This window comes from Morone saxatilis, unplaced genomic scaffold (genome assembly GCF_004916995.1).
Source record: "Morone saxatilis isolate NCDOM2014 unplaced genomic scaffold, NCSU_SB_2.0 Contig22, whole genome shotgun sequence".
Lineage (NCBI taxonomy): Eukaryota > Metazoa > Chordata > Actinopteri > Moronidae > Morone > Morone saxatilis.
Window position 1 is genome coordinate 20,988,297 of NW_023339785.1, and position 26,980 is coordinate 21,015,276.

The following is a 26,980-nucleotide window of genomic DNA, read 5'->3' on the forward strand; positions in this document are numbered from 1 at the left end:
AAGGGGGGGGGGGGTTGTGCGGTGGGGGGGTGTTTTGATCAGAAAATGTTACCTCGTGTGTCTGAGGAGAAACACACCCAGCGAGGTTCATTCATGTTATCTGTAAACACACCTGTGACTGTGGACTGAAACAACGGTGCTATATCCGGCACAATGTTTCAGGTTGAGCTTTAACCAGGACACAAGCCCACAGCTTTGTCTTGAAAGCCTTTTTTTTCTACTTTGTCTTGTCGGAGCAGACTGATTAATATTCTGCTGAAAGACAGTGCCGTGCTATTCTTCCAACCGGAGCTCAGTGGTGTGGTTTCTGTTTCCCTGTGCTTTACAGAGGACAGTGTTGTCCCTCCCTGTGGTATGCTGGCTGGCTGGAATCCCCCCGGCTCGACCTGCTGCCCCGCCGTAGAGAGGGACGGCTCTGTGCCTCGCTGCTCATAACTGCTCGCTGTATTATACCGAGATGTCCAGTCACCCATGCAAAGGCAAGGAAAGGGAAAGGAAGCAATGTTCTGTTGATATCACTCAATTTGAAGGCAGTGGCTTGCTTTAAAATGATATAAAGATAAACAGAAGTATTTAGTGAGGCCTCAAATCAGACAGTTATATTGATAATACATTTTAAACTTTAACTATTTAAGCACACAGTAGTTGGGTATCAGTATGATCCTACATGTAGGTAACAACACAACTCAGGTTTTAGTTGTGAATCTAGTCTAAGAGCTACCTTTTCAAACGGACATCACATATTCAATCTTGTCAACAACCGTAGTTGAAGACCACCGCTTGGATTACGTAACAAGACCCAGTAAATAACAGGTTTGACAGGATATAACAACTAATTCCTGGAGCTCTGAGGAGATAATAAGCCTACTCTATACCATGATTTACATCTGGTCTGGGGTTAAGATTAGACGGTAGTCCCCCGGGGGTCAGGGGTCTTGTGTAGATTAAGCAGAAATAGCGTCGGTCTTATGGGTGTTAGACTCTGGTGTCACACCACTGCTGCGGCGTGAGGCTCGAATGTCAAACTGTTTGTGTACAACATGAGGTCATCAGACGTGACACTGTCGGTGGAGGACTTCTGGAGAACGTACCGACGTCGTGGAGTGAGTTAGTGTCTGTAATGTTTCTGGTTCAAAAATGTCATAGTGCAACATTCTCCTGCGCCCAGGCCTCCCGTCATTCTTCTCCTCTTTTCACTTATCCCGTACTAAAAAGCCGACTGATCCATTTGCTCATAAAAGAGGGACTTTGGCTGCTAAGCAACAGTGAATGCCAACTCGGCCTGGCGGGCCGTAGCCACTCCCCCTTTGCTCTGGGCTCGGCATGGATAAGGTAACGCGTTGCTCTCCTCCTCGCTTGCTCCCTCTGTGAACTCGGGAGTGGAGCTCCACGCCGAGCACAGTCCTTAGTTGGACCTTGATGTCTCTGCGCTGGGGAGCAGTGTGTGCAGCCAAGTCAGTGATGGTATCTGACATAATGGCTGATTGGACAGACTGCTGACCCGGTGCTGCAGCGGGCCTGCTGGACGTCACGTTACTTCAGGGAGGGGAGGAAAACACTGAATCTCTACCGCCGGCACAAGGGGCACCCTCATTCAGTTCTGTGATGTTACTGATGCACGGTTGACTCTGAACACGAGGAGAGAGGAGCGGTGGGGCAGAGGCAGACTGTAATGGGATTGTCTCCGAGAGAGTAAAATGAGCCGGATGAACCTGCGAAAACTGAGTTGATACAGCAGGAAACACAGCTGAGTGTGGATGTTCCCCACTTTTATCGTTCCTTCTTAGTGAAAGGTAAGTGTAGTGATCTGTTTTTGTGTTTCTTTGCTTTGTTTTTTTAGCTTGAACTTTTTGTTGGTTGGGTTTTTGTTTTTCCGTAAACATTGTCCGGTCATGTTTTGTCTCAGGGGCTGTTGTAACAATGTCAATTTTTAACCAACAGAATCACTTCTGCCTTGTTAATATGTGTGGGACGATACTGCAGCGGCCTCGGAGGGGCAGTTTGTTGCCAAGGTTCAATGTGCACAGTACTTTGCCAAGGCTGTGTATTTTATTAGATTGCACAGATTGTAATGTGCAGTAAGGTGTGTTGTTTCCCTGCCCTATTAAACAAGCATATTATTCATCACCTGATTGTGACTGTTGGCCATTTTGATAAAACAGAGCTGCTTTAAAATATCTTCTCAGCAGATGTGTGGAATATAAGGCAGATTTAAATATTAACACCTAATAATAAGTATGGTATTGTTTTCAAAATGTCATTCTCCCAAATGTTTCACAGAATAGAGCGAATAGATATTTCAGTATTTCATATTGTGCTCTTTACAGACTGAGCTGTCAGCACAGCCCCATGCGTCACTCTAAGGTCGAACATATTTCATATTGACATTTTAAGGTGTGTGTGCTTCAACATAAAACCAGAATGTTCCAGACAGATTTAGTGTTTTTTTCTTTTTTTGTTTGCAAGAAACAATCTTTATTAACTTTGAACCTTTGTGTCTCTTTCAAAGAAAAGTCTGTGTATTTGAGTTGCTGAATGCTGAATGTGTCATTTGTAACTGAAGAAAACTCTGAGTCAGTGTGGTACCATAACTCGGGTTGTGTAGGTGGCTGATATTTTAGCTATGAGAATTAATTCAATGTAATTTATGCACCTGCAACTACATCTAGTGTTGTCAAGTGTTACTGACCACTGGTGTCTATAACTCATTAGTTACATCACTTCCTTTAAGTAGAGCCTTGTCTTCAACTGCTGGATTATGTTTTCCTACAAGAGAAACTTCTATATTGACAGTAAAACATACAAACAAGCCAAAGAAGAGGAGGCTGCCACTCAAGAATGGAAACGTGGTTAAAATGCTGCATGTTATAAACTGAACCGTCTCTACGCGCTGGATCGTTTTCAGGCTGTTGGTGACTTGATATCTTAGTCTCTGGTGGTGCATACCACAATGGTGCTTTTGTTATAGTAGTGCCTGGCAAGCTTAGCAGTCCAGTCAGCTTAAATAAACACAACAGTACACAACAAAGCAGTTAAGACTTCTCATGTCAAACGCATGTTGGTTCATTTCAGAGTAAACTCATACCTGCTGCTCCTCAAGTTATTATTAAACCCTGATTCAGGAGAGAAACCAGTGACAGTAGTTGTAGTGGGATTTTCTAAAGTGTGTCTCACAGGGAAAAGTAGGTGCCTTGACATTTGATGGTGTCTGGTAAAACGTATTTTTAGAAAGGTAATCTGATAATCAACAATATCAGTGAAACTACAGCTTGCACCGTACAGCACAACTAGGAGACTTGCACTACAGTACCTTAAGCATGATCCTGAGGACTTCTGCATTTTTCATTGGACCAAGTCATAAATAATTTGAGGATCCAGCTAATGTTACAATGGTCAATGGTTTTTGGAGCCCTAAGCTAAATTTGCGGTGTCCCTGTTACCATTCTGTGAAACTACAAAGATGTCAACATAGATAATGCAGTAAAATGGTTCTAAAACTTTGATTGTTTCCTCTCCTCTACAGATATTCATGCCTCATCAAAAATCTAATGGATTACAGTGCTGCTGACAGACTGTAACGCCAATAGGCAAAACCCCATCAGAACTCAAAAATGTCTAATAAAACATTTAACATGTCCTCTGAACAAGTTGAGCACACAGTTCTTTTGGCCCAAAGAAACCTGCCAGTGGGGGTCTCAGCTGAGAGTCATTACAGCAGCTTGCCACTGTCCCCTTCACCTGACTCAGTAAGTAGCATTTCCATCCTGAGCGACAGAGAAACCAACAGTTCTCCTGATGTGAACATGCTCGAGTGCTGCCTCAGCGACGGTTCCCCTGGGGATAACCCCTTCAGCACCACCTTACCACAGGGTAATGTGCCCTGTGGTGTAAGAACGAACCTGAACCAAACTTTTATAGCTACACCTGTAAATGGAAGTGTGAATTTCTGGAATGAAAACTTGAGTCTACTGAGCAACCACGAGACGGGATCAGAGCAGTACCAGACTTTTAGTAAGAACACAGAGGATGGAAATAACAGCGCAGTGATTTCTCCAGACTCTGCTGGGAGGGAAAGTCAGCTGGGTTCATGTGAGACGTCCCGTAGAGGATCCACTGAGAATGACTGCTGCTCCCTGAGCTCTGGGGAAATGGTAATGAGGAGCAACAGTTTTTGCCTGGAGGACCAGTCACTCTTATTAGTCTCTTCCCTGGATGAGTCATCAATCTCTTTTACTGCAGGCCATCCGGAAACGCCTGCTGAATCTAACCTGCTGTCAACCACTCTGCTGGATTTCTGCGAAATATCCACAGAAAGAGTCACTGAGGAGAACGCAGGCCATCCGTGTCTTGGCACGACTTTCACTCAGGCAGAGCTCCCCAGTGAAGAAAATGATACGGCAGCATCCATCTCTCCTGTAGCTCTGCCAAGTGAGAGTGAAGGAGCTCTTTTGATGACTTTTGTCTGTGAAACATCTCCTGCAGATTGTGGAAAAGAGGCTCAGTTTGCTACTGCTGGAGCACAGCTGCTTCATTTCCCTGGAACATTCACACCAGAACAAGGCCAGACCTTTGTGTCCACTCTGTCAGCTACACAAGACACTGATAAGGATATTCATACTTCCACTCCAATACAATACGTCGGGAACAAGATACCCAGCCTGCCATCCTTTTCAGAGTCCCCCTGCACTCGAAACACAGGCAGCCCAGGACGCCATCCTGTACAACAGCAGCAGATCTCCACTTCTCCTAAACAACGTTTGGTTGCAGGACTGCCACCTTCAACCAGCAAAGTCAAGAAAATGGAAATTAAGAAGTTTCCCAAGTCAGACTTCAGCAATGTAAAATCTAAAGTCGTGACAAGAAATGTGCATCAAGTGTCACTACCAGGCCCTAATTCACAGCAAAAAACCTCACAAGTTAATGTGAACAATAAACACACTGACACGCACAGAGGAGCAGCTATGAGGATTAGTCCTGCCAAGGTAAGGAGTAGCACTGCTGTCTCTCCCACCTCAAAAATGGTCAATGATGCTCTGAGACAAGTGAATACGGGGGCTTCTAATTCAGGCGTAACAATGATACAGTCATCTGGGCACACTGCTGTGGATGGACAGGGTAAGAGGAAAGAATCCCTACCTTACCGCCATTTAGCTGCAAACAAACATGCTTCAGCAGTCCAAAGCAGTAACGAAACAGAAACAGGCCACTCAGACTCAAGCCAAGCTGCAGCACAGCATGCTGGCAACCAGACCTTCTCCTTCTCATCCTTAGAAAAATCCCCTGATGGAAGTGGCCCAACGGATCCCAAACCAACTCCGAAGAAGGGCGTGTCAGGCAAAATTGAGGTCAAGTCAGGCTCAGCATTGCGTCCCAACAAGCCTCCCGTCCTCAAGATGCGACCTCGCTGCTCATCCGAGAGTTCATCGTCAGGGAACTTTAGCTGCTCTTCCCAGAATAAACGGGCCAAACGGGCTGAGGCCGCCAACAGATCTGCTGAAAACTCCACAAGAGAGGTTAAAAAAATCAGTCTGGTGGTGAGTATGTACTTTTAATGTAATAAGTACATTTAAAGGACCAGTGTGTTGGATTTAGTGGCGTCTAGCGGTGAAGTTTGTGACCAACTGAATACCGCTCACCTTTCAAGTATGTTGGCCACAACACTCGTGAAAAGTACGAAAGGCCCTATTTAGAGCGAGTGTCCATTCTGGGCTACTGTAGAAACATGTTGGTTCAAAACGGCAGAGGATGGCTGTAGAACGGCTCCTTCTAAGGTAACAAAAACACAACAATTACTTACTTTCAGGTGATTATAGTGATAAGTGATAATGAAAACACATCTGTGTAAATATTATAATCCAATTCTACCAATATATCCTCCTTAATGTTACACACTGGACCTTTAACAAATTAAATTAAATAAACATATTTTCAATTACTGCTAATATTCATGTTGTTGCAGTTGTTTCTGTAAGCCACATTGGATCCAGATATTTTTAAGTAGTTCACAGGGCCAATTGCATAAATCTGAGTGACTAAGTGAGAAATTCCTCTCTTTGCAGGCAGAGTTGGGCAAATCGACAACAGCAGGAGCCCCGTGGGATGAGAGTAAGAGCAGATTTCGAGGACGGCCATCTCCTAGACAAACAAGAGGACCAACACTTTCACAAACTCCAGCTGCCAGTCCCAGATCAGCCACTCTGTCAGCCAGGCAGGCCACCTTGGGGAGGGATGAATGCAGGACCTCCAAAGCTGTAGGGACGCCACAATCCAAGCAGAAGAGTAGTACAGGTAAGACTTATAACAGGTGGACGATGTCAAATACTCTGCTGTGTGTTTTTTTGTTGTGCAGTTAAGCTGAGCCTGTAATAACTTTGTGGGAGTCTTAAGAAAAGTTTAAAGTTTTTCTTCATTTGTTTTACAGAGGAAAGTTGACCTGTAAATGTCAGTAAACAAACACAGACACTAGGTCACAATCAATACTCTCATCTGCTTTTGACTCAGCAGAGAGCTAATGATTTCCTAACTATTTCCTCCGTTGTGCAAACAGAATTGTGTAATAAACCTGTGTATAATTGAAACAAGCGTAGTAGAGAAGTTGACTTGGACTACTTTGAAGGGCCGTATATGACAGCAGCACCAGAGGTATATGGTTTTTAAGGGGGATTAGCAGGATCCTTTTAAAGCAACACAATAATATTATAAGATAGTGATTTATATTATAAATAAATAAATGACTAATAAACATTTCTGAAATATTTTCTAGCTTACAGCCCTCATTTCAGAAATAATGAAAATAACAAACACGAAATGTTTTAAGTTTTAATTTGCATAGCTCTGCTCCATCTAGACATGTTGTTGTAAACTTAAGTTATTCAGGTTGTAGTAAAGCTCTCTCTCCATCAGAGGGCAACATTGAGCAGTTCCTCCAATAGACCTACTGTCTTTTGATGAGCTCAGCCATGTTCCACAGGAACAGTGTTGGACACAGATGTCACCTCCGGTCTCTTGTCCAGGTCTTGGGGATAAACAGCCAACTCCCTCTGCCCGTGTGCTCCTCATAGTAAGAGGAGTCCTGGGAAAGGGGGGGGGGACTCTTCCTCTGATGGGAAGCCATCTGTACGAGTGGAAAAAGCAGGGGAAGGAAAGGGAGGTTTTGAGCTCACCAGTAATAAAGTGAGAGCACAGTGTTTGAAACAAGTGCTGTGAGAACAGTAAACAAGCAATAACCTTCTCTTGCTCTGGCTACAGGGACACTCCTCCAGGATTCACTATCTTGCTTAAACTGCAACATTTATTTATTTTGTTTGTTTGTACTTGATCAAATTTGACATGTTTGCTGTAGTGAGTAAGATAGGTAAGTTTTGTACAATTTCTTTGACTTATAACAATTAAGAAGTGGGCAAGCTATTATATAATATTATTATATTTACATTATTTACATTTTTAAATGTAGTTTTTAACTTTTTACAGGTTTTATTTTGGGGCAAACATCTCTAAAATATTCCATAAAAAGGACTCATTATTCTACTACTTGTTATGAGAAAATATTAACAGGTTTATTAGGCCTGATTTGGCCTGTTTTTACTGCTCACATTTGTATTCAAGACCACTAGACCGGTGCGCTTATTGTGTGTATTTGTCCTTAATAAAGGGGTTCATGCTGCTGACCTCTGTTTGTGCTCCACTGATCGCAGGCAGTCAGAGAGCGCAGGCAACAGGCCAGCAGCCATCCCTTGGAACTGCCTTAACAGCGAGTATTAAGCCCCAGCTGAACGGATCCAGACCTCTTCAGACTCCCACTCGCCCCTCTCTTATGGGCCCTCCCCTTACTCCTGCTACTAGATTACCACGCAAGACCCTGGGCAGTGAAGGTGCTGGGAGTACACAAGGTGAGCCGAACAAGGATTTTAGTAATATGATGTTCAGTCCCCATTGGCTGTTACATAAAGGTATAAAATCAGCTTCATGCAGGCTGTTGTCCAGGGTCAAGCCACCGTGTTTATTGTGCTTTTTAAGGACACATCTGGACACGGAGGGGAGGGGTGTCTGCTTTTACATAGTGACCCACTTCAGGGCTGGGCTTGTAAATCTGCCTCAGGGTAAATCTTTCTCTGACTTAATACCTCCACATCTCCCAAGATACAGTAGAATTTTTCAGATTTCTTTAATTTAAGCTCTGTGAGAAATTAGTACACATTTCAAAGCTATCAAACACTCTTTATGAATGAGCTCCAGTCCAGAGCCAGCAAAAAACCCCGTGTTGCTGCTGAGCTTTAAATGGCTCTGTGATGGTATTTAATTTTCCCAAAGAAAAGAAGAGAGACCGAGAGCACTGTTAAGACAGTGGGCTCTTTTTTTCCTCCCAGCATCTTCAACAGCATGCAGGTCTGTGATTGGCCGAGAGGACCTATTTTCCAAACTGTGGACCCCCTCCTTGTATGGTTGTCAGGGCAACGTGTTCTATTCCACTCTAGTTCACACGCAGCGTTGCCTGGAGGAGAGTGAGCAGACACACACTGCAACTGATGTCGTCTGAGGTGCAGAAAAGGAGCAGTTTCCCCATTTTCTTCTTTAATTAAAAACCTATGGCTGGTTACACAGGACTTCGCAGCTGCACTTGGACTGAATTTCCAGCTCATGTTTTCAACAACTCCTCTTCAGTGCCACAGAGCAGTGCAGCATCTAACTGTGATCTCACCCTCTTGACATGCCTGCTCATTGGATCCTATCGCTTTTGTATCATCCCTTTGTTAGCTGCATTTCATGGAAAAGATAGAAAGCTTTGGAGAAGTAAGTGAGACTGGAATCATGACTGCTGTATCTACGGTGAAGCATTTAGTTTAAAGAGCTTCTGGATATTTTAATCAGTTTAGCTGAGAGGACGTAAACATTTGTTTTACATGCTAGATATTCATTGTCTTAATGTTTACAAATTTAATTGAGTATTGGGTCAATCGTGATATGGTGAATGTTTTCATAATGGTCAGATTAACACAATCTTTTGTTAATCCGATTTATTATATTTTACCAGAATGGTTATATTTAATGAATTTATTAAAATAACAAACACTTGAGGGTTGTGCTTGTTATACCAAAAATGGTCTGTTTACATCAAGGGCCAACCGTTTTGAGAGTGAGGACTACCTAAAGGGAGAGAATTGTCCAGATGGTTATTCTGTATACTACTCTATAGACGAACATCCATGTTAAACGGACATATAACATAACATATAATATAATAATAGTGGTGTGTATTTTTTCGTACATAAGGTTGAATCAATTTGATTTAGAATTGGAACTGTGGGTGTGGAAGTTATGTTTTCTCTATTTTAAACACCGAAGGATCTTTACGATAAATCTACTCATATGAGCTGTCAATTTACTCAGCCTGCCTAATCAAAGTAAACCAATTAATTCATATATCATGAAAATCTTAAAGTGCAACTCGGAGAAAGTCAGCAAGAGCTTAGGCCACCATTAGGCACACAGAGAATGAACACCAAATGCAGAACGCAAGCATGGTTTCAACTCGCATGTAATAAAAGCTAGACTTAATAAATATTTTTAATTAATAAAAATCTATCAGTAATGTATTTAAATGTTTTGACACAATGGACCCTTCCAAGGAAGTACTTACATTTCAATGCTTCTACAAAAACACGATCTTCCACATATGACAATATGATTTGCAGTATTTAACAATCACTACTTTACTTGTTCAACAGTTTCTGGAGGAGCTGCACATAAACCAGCCTCATTCAAAACTGCCGTGCTGAAGGCTAGGCTCATCCCAACCCCTGGGAAAAACACTGGACCAAGTGAGATCACGTCTTGATTTTTCTTTAATCTTGTGTTCCTGTACAAGGATGTCTCATTTTTATCTTTTTTGTTTGAAGCAATTGAGCTTAAATGTTAATCAGATTTAAAAAATCTCACTTTCCGAACTCCCATTTGTAGAGTAAACATGAGTGAGACCTCATTGATTTTATCTTTCATCAAAACCTCACATTATAATTAGGTTGAAAGTCCCCCCCCTAATACTCAAATACTTTTCAAGCTATTGTTACCTCCAAATGTTGTTTATTTTGCGTGATAACCCTATTTCATAATGGCTCTTTGATCTTGATTAAATTACTTTTATCTCTTCAGTTGAACAGTATGTTTGACCAAACCTCATGACATGAGCTCTAACAGAAAAGCTGTCTGCGGTTGTGGCCAGTTGTCAGTGTTAGTGCTACATTATGGGTCAGACTAACTCCTGCCTCGTGTCTCACCTGGGTCTTCTGCCTTTAACAGCTTTGGCCACATCAGGCAAAGCTGCTGCTTCCACCAGCAAAGGAGCTTCAAATTCTACAGTCAGTCCACTGAAAAGGACCGCTTCTGCAAGACTTGTTCGTGTAACTTCAAGTGGACCTGGTAAGAGATTTCTCTTTTCATTGTGTTTTCAATACAGCATTGGCTGCTAATAATAAAATTGTATGTATTTAAATTTAATTTAAACTTGTGTATTGTTGATGCACTCACCCTACTTAAAATCATGTTTCGTTTTAATAGAGAACTGATACATTATCAACTACAAAGAGTCTTTCATATTCAAGTCTTGCCTCTATTTAGAAGAATATCAACTGTAAATATCTGTATTTTACGCCGCTGAAACTACTGATGAAGTAGTATTTCAATGCCGCTGAGTGTTATAACGAGCTTGTGGTACTATATCGGATGTGGTTTTACATTCGGGTTATCGTGTTTATCAGTGGCCACACTTTTATTCTTTCACAGTCTTTCACATCTGTTTCCTGTAAACAAAGTCATTGCCCATTGTTGCTTTCTTCTGCTTACACACAATGCTTGATGCATATCTGTGTCTTCCTGTCGGTTACAGTGTTTTTGCAGTGTTGTTACAGTTTGCTAGAGCTTACAGTTTTGCAGAAACTAAGTGATAAACATGCTGCATTATATAACACTTAGTCAGCACATTATTTTGAGTCTTGGGTTAAGAATGAGTCGTATCTGAGGGCATATTTTCACAGAGAGCCAAGCTGTTTACAGCACAGCTCATCAGCCAAAACAATGCCATGAGAAGTCTGTCATCCCTCGCCACCCCACTGCTGATGACACAGGGAAAGGGAGTAAATGAGAGTAAGAGTTGGGGGCTGGATTAAATTCCCATTGGTTGCAGTTATGCTGTTTACTCCTCCCACTCGTCTCTCTCCCACTCCACCCCCCCCCCTGCATCCTGGCTCTGCTACAGCACCGCCATCATCCAGCTTGGAGATGCTTTGATCTGCTGTTGGAGATTCATGTGTTTGGTGAATAGCTGAAGCCTGGAGGATTATTGAGAGGATTAAAGGATTTTTAATCCCCTATCATATCTATCAGGTTGTGCCACAAACCTCTGGCCAGCCTTTGACCTTCTGTGTATTCCAGCCTTCACAGATGGGACTTAGATTTTGAGTCGGGAGACCTGCCATGCTGAATTGGGTGCCTTCTCTTTTTTCAAGGCTGTCGCGCTCGTGTAACTCCTACTGTTTTTTATTGATTTATTTATTTTCTGCCTGTCAGTGCTGCTATCACTTGGGGCACGATACACTGAGGCACATCATGGCATGTGGTTCATAGACAGTAACAAGCTTCTGCACTTGGACATTGTTTTTGTTTTTAAAGTAATTTTTGGCTGTCTTGCTTTGTGTTTGAGAGATGTTATGGTCTCCGAAGCTCTCGCTGTCCAACATCCACGTGCGTCTGACAGCCAAGGGTTTACTCCGAAACATTCAGCTGCTGTCAGGATGCAGAAAGAACACTGTGGTTTTCCAAGCAGGTCTGTCAGTTACTTCAGTGTTAAATATTTCTACTGACATTGTTCTGCTTTTGGGCGTCTCTGTGCTGTAATATTTAAGCCAAACCTGTCGGTGTTTTCCTCACACGTAGACCTGTGCACTTAGCTATTTCTGAAATCTATTTTTAGTCGGGCTATTTACTAGCTGTCAAAGCAGGAGTTTCATCTTTCATTTACCTACCTTGGTCACCAAAATGTGCGACCCTGCGTATTTTAGGATACAAATTTTAAATTCAAGAGATTGCACAAACGTTAGAATGGTTTCTTTTAAAGTCGTATTGACATTTCAGGATGGCTTGCATTATATTTGCGGCCACCTTTTATAAGACTGTGTGTCAACATGCACTCTGTCTCGCTCTCTTGCTAACTGGGACACCCAGTACTCCCGTTTCACCCTGAGATCTACCAAGGTTATTTTGGTTCTTGGTCTCTAGGTTGAACCATGGGAACCTTGTTGTGATTGTTGAACAGGACTGTGGGAACACAGTAGCTTCCTAAAGCAGTCTCATGTTTTTGAAAGGTTATGACCAAATATGGCCATAGTTTTACAATTACAAAGGTTTTAATAACTCAGTGGGATTATTTCTTATCTAAACACAGGGAAGCATTATTATTTTACTTTACATGGTGTCCCATGCAAACACTTATTTATTTTAAGTGTCCAATGAATGTTACACTGAGAATTATTGTTGGGTATTCAACCAAGCACGATAACAAGTGCCTGATTGTGAGGGGTCTCATCACCCATCATGCTTTGTGCTATGGTGTGATATCTCCTTCCAGCAGCAGAGCACTATGCTGTGGAGTCACTAAATCACTCAGTATATTTGGTGTTAAGTGTACTAGTTGAATTCATACAAAATGATTCTCTGAGCTTGGGAGGAACTATGAAATAAACTGGGCAACATGTGTCATCGACTTAGCTGACTAACTGAAAATAGCTGCAGGTCCTCTGTTGCCATGAAACAGCAGTCAAATCAGGACGGCCTGTGTGCTTACATAAAGTAAGATTCATTTAGGAAGTGCATATTTGCGCTTGCCACATTACAGTTAAAGATAAGTAACAAATATGAGATGATAAAGCCAGAGATAATACTGACTCCTAGACTATATGTTTGCTAATGTGTGAATATATATTTTATTTTTTTAATGCATATGAGAAGGCAGCCCTTAAATGAAATGAATGTCTAGATAAAGCAAACACTGAAGAGAAACCTGTCTTTTTTGTTTTCTGATGTGAAAAACAGACTGATTTGCCATTTAATTTTATTCACTGTTTGAATCCCTGAATCGTTGCCAAAATCTCTGATTTTCTCAGGGGTCTGGAATCTGGCCACCTCTTTAGACCATTTTCAATTATTTAATAAGGTGAGAGCATGAATTTTTTATATTCAGCCGAGAACTGTTGCATAATGTCCATTTCTGACCTTAGTAGCTCGGTGACATATCGAAGATTTCTTTCTGCCAGTCCCTCTTTATTTGGACGTGTTAAAAGTGGCATCAGCGAACATGACCATGAGCCGACCATTTCAATTTTTTTCCCCAGAGGACAAACAAATAGTGATTAACAGAAATGCAAATTTTTTTGTTTTTGTTTTAAGAAACACATTTATGTAAAGAAATGTTACTACATTAGAGGCTAAAGAGAGTCACGTGCTACTTATAAATAACTGCTTTAGTTTTTACTTACATGTTGGTGACAATATCACATGAACAAATGTAATATTTCCATGATGTGGCTGTTGAGTCACTCTGCAGTAGGTCGTATGTAGGCATGTTTGTGGTTCATGTTGGCCTTGATTCAAGTTGAGATAGTGGTTCCTTGTGTTCTTTGAACAACCACCAGAGGGCATCCTAATTTAAAGGAAACCCTTTCAGATTTAGCGAAGTGCAACATCATCAAAATAATTGAAAGCTGAGCAGCAGAGCTCCACTGTTTGGATCTGTGTCATTTTTGACATTTCTCCTGCTGTACTAATGTACTGTGCATGATTCAGACATTAAATATTGTAGTCAGGGTACTGAGATGGAACTATTGAATCACCTGTGTCCCCTTTTTCAGATGTTGTACAGTACAAGCTTGAGAACATGCATGTAAAATTGTTAACCAAAGTTAAAGCATTAGAGGTGACAGATATCACTTAAAAGGTATAGTAAGGAGTGTGCCTTGTTTTAACAGTTGTACCAACCATCCAGCTGTAGTATAATATTCATATTTTGTTTGTCTTAAAGGCTGTGCCGGTATTTTAAGTGTTTACTTTAGCTGAGAAACACAGAGAGGACATGAGAAACTAGTTTTGAGGTGAACCGCATATCTGAATATGAGGCTGTGTAAATTCGGTCGGTCGATGGCATGAATGCAGCACATAATTATTCAGATGAGCTGGATCTGACTTTTTATTATCCTGTTCTCACATAGAATGTTTTCCTTTTACTATCTTGATGCCACACTTTGGTCTTTGAGTCTGTTTCCTCTCAGTCCATCATTAAAATGTTCCCCCTGTTGGCACGGCCAGCCTGGAGTGTTCTTCTCTCTGCAGTATTATGTTGCCCCGGTCAGGTCAGGGTCCAGAGTGCTGCCCGCTCTGCAGCTTCAGGATCAGCTATTTACAGTAGGCAAGGAAGACGCTTCTTTTTGTTACCTTGAAGACCCTCTCTTCACTGCCAATAGAAACTACAGCATCTTATTTTGAAATTTGGTATCTGAGTAAATGCTAAAAAGTATGTCTGTATTCCGCAGTTACATGTTGATGTTATTCTCGGATGTTATGATGTTCAAATGATACCCTGCTTAGTGCGTCTAAATTTAACTTCAATATGTTCCAGGTCCAGGGCACGATTATAAATGCGTCATGGGCAGAGGTTGTGACTGCAAAGTATTAAGGTAGCTATTGGTTGGAGTCAACTACAATAGCCTTAAAGTAGATTTATCACTGATGTTCCAAATTCACTGGCAACTATATCAATATTTGTTTTTTTTTGCTTAGTAATCTTAATTGGCTCTAACAGCTGTTATCTTAAACAGCAGACAGAGCTGAGCAAGTATCCCCACAGGCCACTGGTGCCACAGTGTATTCCACTCACTGGTATTCCTGATATGTCTCAGGCCATCCTCACTGCTGTGTTACATAACGCTCATTACAGTCTGCTCATAGACAAACTGCTTTCAGAGAAACTGTTTTAACACAGGTGGCCAGTATCAGTGATTAGTCCTTTTTCCCCTCCTCTCCACTGTAACGCTCAGTGGTGAGTGAGTCTGTCTCTATTCTGATGCCTCAGTGTTTCAGTAGCGTGAACAAAGTGTTCTTCATTAGTTGGACTGACGATAGTTGTTGTATAGGGGTGATGTATTTATAAAGCCGATGTAAATCAAAACTACTGTAGCACTGCGTTGCTAACATAAGTTGTCCGTGGTGACCAGTATCTGCAGAGCACTAGATTGAATCAGGATATGGAAAACTAATTGCATTCAGAGGATCCATTTTTACGTCTGGGCTGTCAGAGGAGCAGCACTGGGAATCATCCGACGGGCTGATTGGGCAGAACAGTTCTGGACTGCAGAAATATCCACATGACACCGGAGCTTGCTCCCTGACAGGAGTGTATAGAGTGGGTGGTACTGCTGTCAGACCAGCTGCAGCGGCTATGGAGGAGGGGGGTTTGATAATGATCAATGTTGTCACAACACTCAACACATGTTCTTTCACAGTGGACAAGAACAAACCCAAGGCCAGCTCCTGCCAGCAACCTCCTCAGCAGCAAGCTTCCCAACAGAACCACAGTAATGGACCTCCGGATGTGGTACCAGCAAGTGTCCCTGAGGGTGGGAGAAAGGACCAGAGCATCCAGCAGCTCAGAGGACTCCTAGCAGCGAGTAACTGCAGATTTGAGGCAGTTGCCATCGTCTTGCAGCAAACCTTGACTGAGGTATGAGCATTTTATTTACAATGGAAAGTTAGTTATAGAATATAAACTTTATTTATTCTGGAAAATTAAATTGAAATGTTTAAAAAGAGACGAAATAATGAAGAGTATTATAACAACAACATGTATTTGCTGTCAATAATCATGACGCTTCCAGAGAACACTGGCCTAGTACACTTTGTGATTTTGGGTGTTCAGTGTGGCTCACATCAATATCTTATCGAACTAGGTTGTCTATTATAAAGAAGGTATCACAATAAAGGCAATTCTTGAATTTACATTTTTTACATATATATTAGACAGTTATCTATGTGGAATCGCAATATCTGTCCAATCAGTGGAAACCAACCACATTTAAACTGCATTGCATTAACAAGAATGTACTTTGCTTTAGTCAACAGATTAAAAACAGCCGTTATCTTTTGATTGATCACCTTGAATTATAACTACATGTGTTACAACATGAAGTCCTGTGTGTTGATACGAGGCAAACTAAATGGCATTTCTATTTACAGCAACAACATGGGGGGGTGATTGTAAGAACATGAGGGTGTGCAGCCCCTCTTACATCACAGACATACTTGGAAACTGTCCAACACAAAACAGCCTTGTTGTCATCCACTGAACAACTAACACAATCCTAGATCAAAAACAAATTCTGCTCCATTTAAGAATGAATTATTAATGAATTAGTGCCGTATTATTTGCATGTTCTTGTAAAGACCTTGTAAGTCTGAGCTTATTGTGGCTACTATCTAAAAGTCTTTCCGTTGTACCCTTCATAGATTCATATGTTATTCAGGTAGGCAAGCATGAGAGCCTTTAAAATATGGATGTTTTTAAGCTTGCTGTTTGTTTTGGATCTGTTTTAATAGTGAAGCCATGTGATTGGCTTCCAGGAACTGGATGCCCCGAGGGATTATTCTTCCCACAGTGCTGTACAAACAGGCTTATACCATCAGCTACTCTTCATCCGACCCCAACAATCATACTCCCTCATTTAGTTGTTGTCACAGCAAAATTATCATATGGCGCTTGAGCTCTGCTAAGTATATTTACATCAGAAGCCATTTAATTACATTGTAATGCAGTTAGTAAAGATTTACAAAATCAGATACTATGTTACCCCGTTCAGTACATAAAATGTCACAAGCTATTTCAGTCCCTCCAGTTAACTTTAGAAATGTCCTTCTCAAATATTTTCACACCATATGTGTTGATTGAATGAAACAACTGGAATGTACTGTCCAAATATAAATTGATTTAAGACAAGGTGACATAGTGGCTCCCACTGAATTGTTAAGATCCTGTCTTTACTTCATAGGATTACACCACTCAACCTCTAGACTCATCCATAGATAAAGTACTTAGTGTGTCAGAGTTGAGATGTCTCTGACAAATTACTTCTTTTAATTTATTAGATTTTAGTAGTTTTTCTTGCAGAAAATCACAATGAATCTTATTTTAAATTCACATATAGATTTAAGTTAGAAACCATAAAACACTTTTACATGTATGTAACAAATACTGAATCTTGTGGTTCAGTGCTGTTAATTAAAAACAGTGATAAGTAATCTCATTCATAATTCATAATCTCCTGGCTAACGATGCCTGTTGCACTGACTATTGTCAAATGTCAGCAGCAATGACTGATTGAATCCAAAAATACTATCAGTTCTGTAAATTTCCCCTGCTAAACCTCCTGTTATTGTCAATATATAACAGGTTTTTGACTTGTCATTTTTTCCTTTCTTACTGTGTTTGTAAATAGGTTTTTTGTCATTGTCAGATGAGGCCTGATTCAGTGGCACAAAGGGCAGACATCAGGTCTGCCAGGGTTTTCCTCTAGAGGCCGCTGGTAACTTGCCATAACTCCCTTGCAATGGCTCAACTGGATCTCTGGGCTCATTGTTGCTACACCCCTGACACACCAGCACAGGGTGTTGAAGCCAAATCCATTAAATGCACATATGTGAGGTTGTAGTAATAACCTCCATGCGCACACATTTTTGTTTAACCCAACATCCCTTTACTGCAAATATAGTAGATTTACAGGGCACCAGGGAGAACACCGTAGTAGTCCTACTGTAGCTGTGGTGCTTCTAGCTCAACGATGAGGGATCATATGCTTGTTGCTGATGTAGTGACTCAAAGGAAGAGAAAGGGACATACTTAAAGGGACACCCCATAATCAAAATTACATATTTTTTCCCCCTCTTACCTGTAGTGAGGTTATACATGAAACTGCGCAAGTAATCGGGTCATGTTAGCTACGAAACTCAGCAACTCACACCAAAACATTTGATTTAACAATTATTAAAGTGTGTAGTAGTCTGAATTTCTTTCAATCTGACATTATTATATTGGACATTATACAAAGAGATTGAACTTAAGGAAAAACTTGAAGCATGACGCGTGGCCAAGAAACAAGAGGATGTTTGTACACTTGAGCTGTCTTCAGCTGATACCTATTTCAGAAAACGACACCACTGCTTCTCTGTCATAATACAGAAAATCACTCCTGCATTTATTTCCTTTGGCCTAGATTACAGAAACTCCCTTCACTCCTGCCTCACTCCAGAGTTTGACACCAGACAGATCCCTTGTGGAAGCCCTCTGGATAGTTGCAGTTGTGACAGAGTTCATATCAGTCCAATTTTAGCCTCAGCGAGCATCAGTGAGTACGGCAGTTTCTTAATTTCTGCTGCCAGTTGCACTGCCCCGCTGATCAACAAGGTGAAGAAATATAGCTATTCTGATTTTGCAGTCAAGTGTCTTAAATGATTCTGACATTTGCTCATCAGATGTTTAGGAGCCATCTTGGGAACATTTTCACCTGTTGTAACTTGAGTTTACATTCCAGGCATTAAAGAGCCAGTGGTAACTTTATTTTTTTAAGAACAGTGAAGAGAGTATTGACTGATGGATACAAGCAGTCATACAGAATAAAGCTGGAGAAAAAGTGTGTTTGAATGTATCAGAATCAGATGATGGCTCACGTAATGTGACAGCTGGTATTTAAGGCACAGTGTGTGATTTCCAGTCACTGACATTTGACTCACATCCCTCTGTTTTGGTGGCAGGGTTGCGAAACTGATTACATCAACAAATATTAAAAAAACAATATGTTTGTTCCTCTGAGATGGAAAAGCAGCTGTCTCAGCCTCACTGACTCAACTTTATCTACAGAATTTCCTAATTCTTCTTAGTCATACCCACAGTCTACAACATACACATTACGCAATAAGCATTCAATATTAAAACATCAATTCAGTACACAAACAGCAGATTTGTCTATCAGGTGCATTAATGGTCTGTGTGTGTGTGTGTAGTGTACAATGGAATCTGTTGGCCACTCATCAGACCAGGAATAGGAGGCAGGTCCATACCATCATAGTGTGAGAATGTCCCAGCTGTTGACTTGATATGGTTATGAACAGCAGCCAAACACTAAGCAAGGACTGAGTGCTGTTTCTTATCATCTGTTTGGATGGAGTGTGTAAGTACCGGACCTGGTTTAACATACTTTCTCTCAAAGAGAAAATGCTGTGACACGAGTTTCATTTTAGTGCTGGAATTCCAACACATTCCCAAATAACCAGACAAAATATTTACGATCCCACTTCACTTCACTTGCTTTCTGATATTCATAATATTTCCAGGAAATTGTAACTTGATCTGAAGCAATTAGTCATTGATCTTAGTCTAGCATTAAGTGTTATTCTACACCTGACATGGTATCATATTGATATACACTGGGGACATGCTACTCTTTGCACCAAGCTAGATGTCCCTTAGAGTTCAATGGGCTTTACCAACTAAGAAACTCGATATAAGGTTTTATGCAAGAAAAAGTTTAGCAGATATGTTGCTCAATAAAATACAATACAGTCCTACATCCAAATCATTTATGGTTAATCCTCCCATCTTTTCAGCATATACAAAACATTTTTAATTGACAGATACTGCTTACAAAACATCAGCATGCCTTCATAAAGGAAAACTTGAGTCATCACACAGAAAGCCGCAGCTGTGTGTGAGAAGTGGAGACCGGTAAAGCAGCGTCAAAACACATGCCTGACTGGTTAGTTTACCTGTGTATGGGGAGCAGTTGTCATGATCTTAGTTATGATACAATTTAAAATTGACAATTACTGGTTAAGATGTGCTGTTTGTAATGCAGTCTGAGAAATAATTAGCAAGGACATGCGGTGGTTAGTCAACAAGTGACATATCATTTTCTTTAATTCTATACATTGACTGTAAAGACTCAAACAGAAGCAGGATGATGTGATCTGCCTCAGCATTATATCATCTTGTAATGGAGAGATTGTACCCATGAAGCCTGTAGCTGCACAGCAGACTGTAAGGTAATGGTGCAGAGGGGGGATGATTTAATGTAGGTTTGGATGAGTGGTGGGGGATGGTGGTAATGAAGCCTCTCCCAGTTTCCCCTGGGAAGGTCACTGCACAGCACAAGTCCTGCTCCATCAGCCTGATGTCAGGCAGCTCTGTACATTTTATCTGTTTGCTCCACTGCCTTTAGTGCTGTCTTAAAGTGACCTCACCTCGCTGGTGAGGAGGCTGTTCTCATGCACACTGGAGCCTGCCCCTTTTTTTTTTTAGGTGTAATACGGTAATGCACTCTGCAGTCACTCACCACAGCCAGTGAAGCGGCTTTTTTAGTCCTGCCTCACATGTAGTCAGAGCAGTCTGGGAGGAGGTGTGTGGAGGTGGCGCGTCCACCTGGACCACTGTTTATACTGGAGTACTGGGTCTCCATAGCTGGAGGGGAGACTCCGGCACCCAAGCCTCGAGCTGAGGCTGGATCATGGGCTGTTCTGGCAGCAAAGCGTGCCTTAGTGCTCCCTGCGCTGCAGAGAGGGTAACTGGCTTCTACATTGTTCTACTCTGCAGTGAGGAATAGATGCAGATCTGGGGTATAGCAGGACAGCATGGGTTATATTTGCTCTTGTAAACTGATCAGCAAAGTGATATTTGGCTTGTCTTACTTGGCTATTTTGTCTTAATAATTTAGGTATTCAGGCTGTGTGTTGTGCTGTTTCATGTGTCAGGTTGTTTATGTGAATCAGCATTGTCAGAGAAGGGTAGTAAAGAGGAGGTAAATGGTTTTTGGATCATTGATGCGTCAGTCTGAAGTCTGGAGGAGCACTGCAGCTACAGCGCAGCCCCCTCTCCACTGAAAAACTGAGTCAGAAAGGGAGAAGTAAAGGAGTTGGGGCTGACAGAAGGCATGTGCTAAGATTGAAAACATGAGTTGAAAGTCAAGTTTTCTGTAATCACCCTCTCCCTATCCCTACTAATGTTGTTTTCTTTGTTAGCTGCTCTGCTTCTAATGTAGTTAGATTTGGCAGACAAGCACAGTGTCCTGGTTATGTGTCAGGGTGTTGTCCTGACAAAACCTTCCTCCTAACAGTGAATAGCTTTATGATTTATCATTTGTGATCTTGTGATGATTTAAGCTGGTTGCTGTGTCAAATCAAAGACTCAAAAAAAGTCATCTTCATGAGCATGTGCAAGACTGTTGACATTTTTTTATTTATTTATTTTTTTCCTCTGCAGCGTGATGAAGCCACAAGGCAGTGCAGGGATCTGTCCCAGGAGCTGGTCAACCTTCGAGGAGATCTGGGTAAGTCAGGTCACCTTGGTCACACACCAGCACTGTTTAAAGTTATCACCAAAGTACACACTCCTGGTACAGGTCAGCTTTTAGACAGGAAGCCTTTTAGGATAATGTTGGTACAGATAATGAGGACAATATGGCTTTCTTGTGTTAGCTATTGTTTTGTTTTTTTATCTTGAGTGTTTAGTTGTTTACTTGGATGATTTATTTCTTTGCTTTGGTCTAATGTAGTTATTGATCTGAGTCATTGGTGCTTTAATTTAGATGTTCATTGATGAATTGAGTCACACATTACATTGCATAAATTCCTCCACACTGACAGTCATGCAGTTAAATTGATTTTTAAAAACAATTTAATTGGTACTTGATTATAATAAAATAGTTCAGTGCTATGCCTTGAAGTGGTTTGTGCTGTGATGGGGTAACTTTTCATATCAGATGGTGTCTCAATCGTTTCATGAATTAAATATTACCATTTCTATATGCGGGGAAGGTCTTCCTCTTGTTTGCTTTTGCACACTGCACAGATGCTCCCTGTGGTTCTTCCTCCACTTGTTAATTGCTTTGTCCTCCGCTGAAAATCAGATGCCTGTTTGTCAAAGATGTGTTTGTGTGTTGAAGTGTTGCTGTGTAGGCAGCCCATTCCCCAGGGAGTGGCAGGCTGACCTCTGACCCCACACAGGAGGGGGGGGGGGCTCCCAGTGGTGGAATGCCACACCACCTGAGGCCTTGTAAAGGTTCAGGGCAACAATGGCCGATGTTTAATGTCCAGCCTAATTGCTGTCACACAGAACAGCCTTGCACGTAGAGGCACATGCACACTCCCACACCAGCTTTCATTTCTCTTACTTAAGGCAGTAGAAATGTTGTGGCTCCGCCCATCCCTCACAGCCTCGGGACTTCCACATGACTGCTCTTATATGCTGAGCGCTGTTATATCTGCGCTTTAACACATTCTTAGCGTCAGGGAGGTTGTGAGACCCACACTGGCCTCAGATGGACCTTTTGTATTATGTGTAGTAAAAAATCTTGGAAGCCCAGAGTCATTCTTACGTCTGCTTTTGGTTTATTTTCCTTTCAAACTGTGTCCTTGCCTGCTTCCACAGTGATCTCACTCCGCATACAGCAATAAATTAGAGTCTTGGGCCACAGCCAAAATTTGGATTCAACCACACCCCTTTTTGTTATCATTCTTCACACGCAGAATGACATCTGAGAGGGATCTGTCTTTTTCAGCATTATCCGTGACACCTCCAAACCCCATCATCCTGGTTACTGAGGGCCAAAATGCAGCTAACTTTAGATTAACTGGGCCCTCCTCCCCCGTATGAGCCATGAGGTGTTTTTGTGAGGTGGATTTGGACTAGAAAGGCTCATATGACCAGATCTCTGTTACACATGGCTGTGGAGTGCTGGGAGCTCCGTTTGTTGAGCTGTACATGCCAAAGCCTGATAGATAGTCCCTATGTTAGTTTGGCTTCTGTTCTTGGATCTGCTGCTGTTATTCCACTCTTGTGAAGGTGAATCTTCATGCTTATGCACTGCAGTCTTCCTTTATACTGTAGCTCAGTATTTAGCTGTGCAAAAAATAGATTGTGGGATTTAATTTACAACCAGACAGCAACAGGAATACACACTGTGATTAACAAGATATGAGACTATATGCCTGTGTCAGAGTTGTCCAACATGATGTAAACTGCAACCTTCAAAACAAATGTAGCATGTGGCCCTCATGGCTAAACAGGAATCTTTCTTTTGTGCAAGAGATACTATAAAAAGAGCCTTTGGTAACCATGGAAGCATTGTACTGTGGTCACTATATCTGTGTTTTAGAATGGGATATATAATTGTAGACTTTATTTTGATAATAATACATTTATTATGTCCTGATGGTCTGTGAGAGCAGTTAACTGGAGATTTACCTACCACACATGTTGTAGCATAGCAGAGCAACATCTGGGTTCAGTATTATTACTCTTAAAGTTAAACATAGTTTCAGGTTCTAAATAGTTGTGGTTTATTGTCAGACCACGTATTTTAAGACCAAACCTTTTAAAGAAAATCACCTGCTTAATCTGCACGGCTGTCTTTCTTACTGTACACCATCAGTGTGGATTTACTAGTGAACAGAGGTTCACATCGACTGGCAGCACCAGCTGCCTGGTATCAACGGTGTTTGTGCACAAGCACTTAAACTGCAGACAGGTTATGGAGTTAGTCACAGTCACCCACTCCAGAGCAGATATAAACACTGTGAAGCTGGTTTACAAAAACAAAAGCCATCAGTTGAACTGATTTTAAAAATGGCAAATTACCGTCTGTGGAATGAAGGAGAGACGAGTCTGACTTTAGAAATCTTTTACCTTTATGTTACTGATTTCAAGATATTGTGCAATAATTTAGAGACTTGTTAGCATATCTTCATCTGCCTATAAATAACTGCAGTGTTGTTGGCATATCCAGTCAAGTGCAGAGGAACCTCCCCATGAAAGTCAGATTTTCCATTCCTTTTTGGAGCACATTTACTGTCACACATTTACATCAAGGGAGAACTTTGCTAAACAGAGGTTCCTCAGTGGACATATCATATTTATTACGTAAGCAGTTACTAATACAAGTTTTCCTCTACCCTGTTTAATGAATATTACAGTCTGCACAACTGCGTACAGTCTCTGAACATTAATGCGCATTAACATTTTTTTAACATGTTTTACCAAGATACAATAATAGCTTTGTGTTTTTATGTCCAGTCTGCTCCGTCCATTCGTCTGAGCGTCTGGAGAAGGAGAAGGATGAGCTGCGTGTTGCTCTGGAGGAGGCACTGCAGAAACTGCAGGAGCAGCACCAGAAGGACCTGGTCGAGCTGGAGCAGAGACTGCAGGCCTTCTACCAGGCAGAGTGGGACAAGGTCCACCTCACCTACCAGGAGGAGGCTAACAAGTGCAAGACTCTCATGCAACAGCAGGTTTGTTCCTATACCAATATCTATGTGGGAAGATTTGCTTTACACTCCCAGTATATTACTGTATTTTCATTTGTAGGCTCTTCTATTGTTAGATTCATTTAATGGAAATTGAATATAAAGGCTCAGACACCAGTGCAAAGTGGGGTGTTCTTTATCAATAATCTGTCTGTCATTTTTTTAAATTGTTGTTTAAACATCTTCATCATTGATGTGGTTCAAAATGAAATCTACCCTGTGTTCTTTCTGAAGATGGGAGAGCTTAAAGCCAATCATGAAGCCATGAAGCTGGAACTAGAGAAGAGCCATACAGAACAGCTGCAGTGTGTTAAACAGCAGTATGAAAAGTCACTGGAAGGTGAGTGCAGCAGCACTGGACCAAATTATTAAAACTACATTATTTATTTGAAACTGTCTCAAGTTGTATTTTAACTTGTCATATTCTACCCCAGTTAACAAATGCATGTATACATTTTCTTATTTCATCCTAACATTACATTGTGATTAGCCTTGACCTTTTGTTCTACAGTTTCCTGAAATATTTCTGATTCCATAATACCTGTATACTCTTTAGAGCTCAGCAAAGTCCACAATCAGGAGCTGCAGTCTTTGGACAAAACTTTGAAAGATGCAGAAGCTGCTTTATCTGTAAGCCTGACTTTTTATTTTATTATTATTATTATTATTATTATTATTATTATTATTATTATTATTACTATTTTTCAAATAAATTCACACAAACAATAGCATGGGATGAAAGGAACTTAAGGACTGATGAAACAGCGTGTAAAAAACTTTACTCTCTGACTTTGTTGTGCTGTGCACAACCACAGGAACAGATTGAAGCGCTGACGGTGGAGAACAATGCTCTCATTGAGAAGCTAACTGCAGAGGAGAACAGGAGGAAGGAGCTGGCCGAAAAGAGTCAGGTACTCTTATCTGTGTGCTTATTATAGCAAAGCTCCACTTAGGAAACATCTCATGACTCCAGTGTTGCTTGCCTCGAAGCATCAAAGGTTAAATACCATGAAGTCAATGATTACCAGAAAGATAAATTACCAACAGAGACAACAATCAATGCAATTTTCTTAGACAACTCTTAAAAATTAGTTATTTTATCTGGTCAATTAATCATTAACTTATTTTACCACGTAAAACTCACCGGAGTGGGGCCAACTCTGCTACATCTCCGTTTTAACTACAACGCAGCCCTCCCTCTCCGTCTTGGGTGTAGACTTTAATTTTCCCAGAGTGCTGTTGTACAGTGATGCTGCCGCTCCTCATCAGTATTAAGTGGTTGCCTCATGTGCTCAGCATTCTGTCCTGGCACAGTAGCGTAATTAAGGAAACTACTTCACATTACCCTGCCACTCCACATCTACTATTGATAGATAAATAATAGGAGCAACATTAGAAACGGCTCAATATTACATATAGAATACATTAGATATTGTGTAGTTAAAACACTACCTTCTGCACAACACATTATTTGCGTGTTTGTCATTGTTATGTCATTGTGTATGACACCTAAACAAGAGTTTCCTTGCTCCTGTGAGCAATGGATATTTTGAGTGATGCATGGCGCCCTCTGTTGTGTGGTTCTGGATTTATAGCCACATGACATTTACAGGCTGGTGGTACACATTTTCGAACATCTTGGCACTGTTTATTTGTCCCCGCAGAAGGACTCCCACACACTGTATCTGGAGCAAGAGCTGGAGAGTCTCAAAGTGGTGCTGGATATCAAAAACAAACAGCTCCACCAGCAGGAAAAGAAGATGATGGAGATCGACAAACTGGTGAGACCTGAGGCATTGATACAAGCATTGCTACTGACATTGGTTTAAAAACAAACACATGAATCACTCAATCATTCTGTGGATTCTTTCTTCTTTCCAGAAAGAGAAAAATGTGAAGTTGGATGAGAGCCTTCAGAAGGTCCAGCAGGAGAATGAGGACCTCAAAGCCCGCATGGATAGACATGCTGCACTGTCAAGGTAAGAGTTTACTGTATGAACTCTTGTAGTGATGGAAACCAGACACTGAAGCATCTAACTACCCGTCTGACACAATGCGGAATTATGTCAACGGATGAAACTTAGCCCCCAAAAAATGCCAATGTATACTACAGTGCCGACTGTTGATTAAATGGAGCCTTTCTTTAAATTTAAACGAATTTCCAGGATTTGATTTTTATTTTGTAAGGTTCAGTTCTAAGGATTAGTATTGTAACATTGATTACAATTAAAGTTAAGAGTTATAGTACATCTTCCCCAAATGTTTCCGAAATATTCAAATCCAAAGATATCTGTTAACTTATCCCTGTCAATGAGGCACATTATCATGGTGCGTTTCCTTGCCTGTCTGATATGCGATGGCTATAACTCCGGGAATAACATGTGATTTGTAGGGAAATAAAGAAGAAAGGTCAGCGAACCTAGGTGACTGAAATATTATCTTTACTTTGTCAAGAACAGTTTCTGATATCATCACAGATAAGATTTCATCAAGCGGATTGCGGTGGTGTTATAACAATGGAATAACAACAACTTCCATGATTTTCCAACAGTACTTCACAATGTCATCAAAACTACATTTTTGTTATTTGTTATTC

The 26,980-nt window shown here is 41.2% G+C and overlaps 1 protein-coding gene across 3 annotated transcripts in view; it reads left to right on the plus strand.

Annotated features, from left to right (window-relative positions):
- The first annotated feature begins 1,357 nt into the window (after positions 1-1,357).
- mtus1a (microtubule associated tumor suppressor 1a) overlaps positions 1,358-26,980 on the plus strand; it is a 27,057-nt gene continuing 1,434 nt past the window's right edge. The window contains exons 1-14 of one of the 3 annotated variants that reach the window (XM_035669171.1): positions 1,358-1,793; positions 3,524-5,534; positions 6,060-6,288; positions 7,695-7,889; positions 9,726-9,818; positions 10,297-10,416; positions 15,546-15,763; positions 21,344-21,410; positions 24,155-24,369; positions 24,619-24,724; positions 24,941-25,014; positions 25,200-25,295; positions 26,049-26,165; positions 26,266-26,363. In XM_035669171.1, coding sequence (XP_035525064.1) covers positions 3,612-5,534; positions 6,060-6,288; positions 7,695-7,889; positions 9,726-9,818; positions 10,297-10,416; positions 15,546-15,763; positions 21,344-21,410; positions 24,155-24,369; positions 24,619-24,724; positions 24,941-25,014; positions 25,200-25,295; positions 26,049-26,165; positions 26,266-26,363 — 3,551 coding nt within the window. In that variant the 5' untranslated portion in view covers positions 1,358-1,793; positions 3,524-3,611. Of the gene's footprint in view, positions 1,794-3,523; positions 5,535-6,059; positions 6,289-7,694; positions 7,890-9,725; positions 9,819-10,296; positions 10,417-11,270; positions 11,819-15,545; positions 15,764-17,871; positions 20,646-21,343; positions 21,411-24,154; positions 24,370-24,618; positions 24,725-24,940; positions 25,015-25,199; positions 25,296-26,048; positions 26,166-26,265; positions 26,364-26,980 lie in introns of those variants that run through there. The other 2 variants (XM_035669172.1, XM_035669173.1) reach the window with 2 other exon arrangements.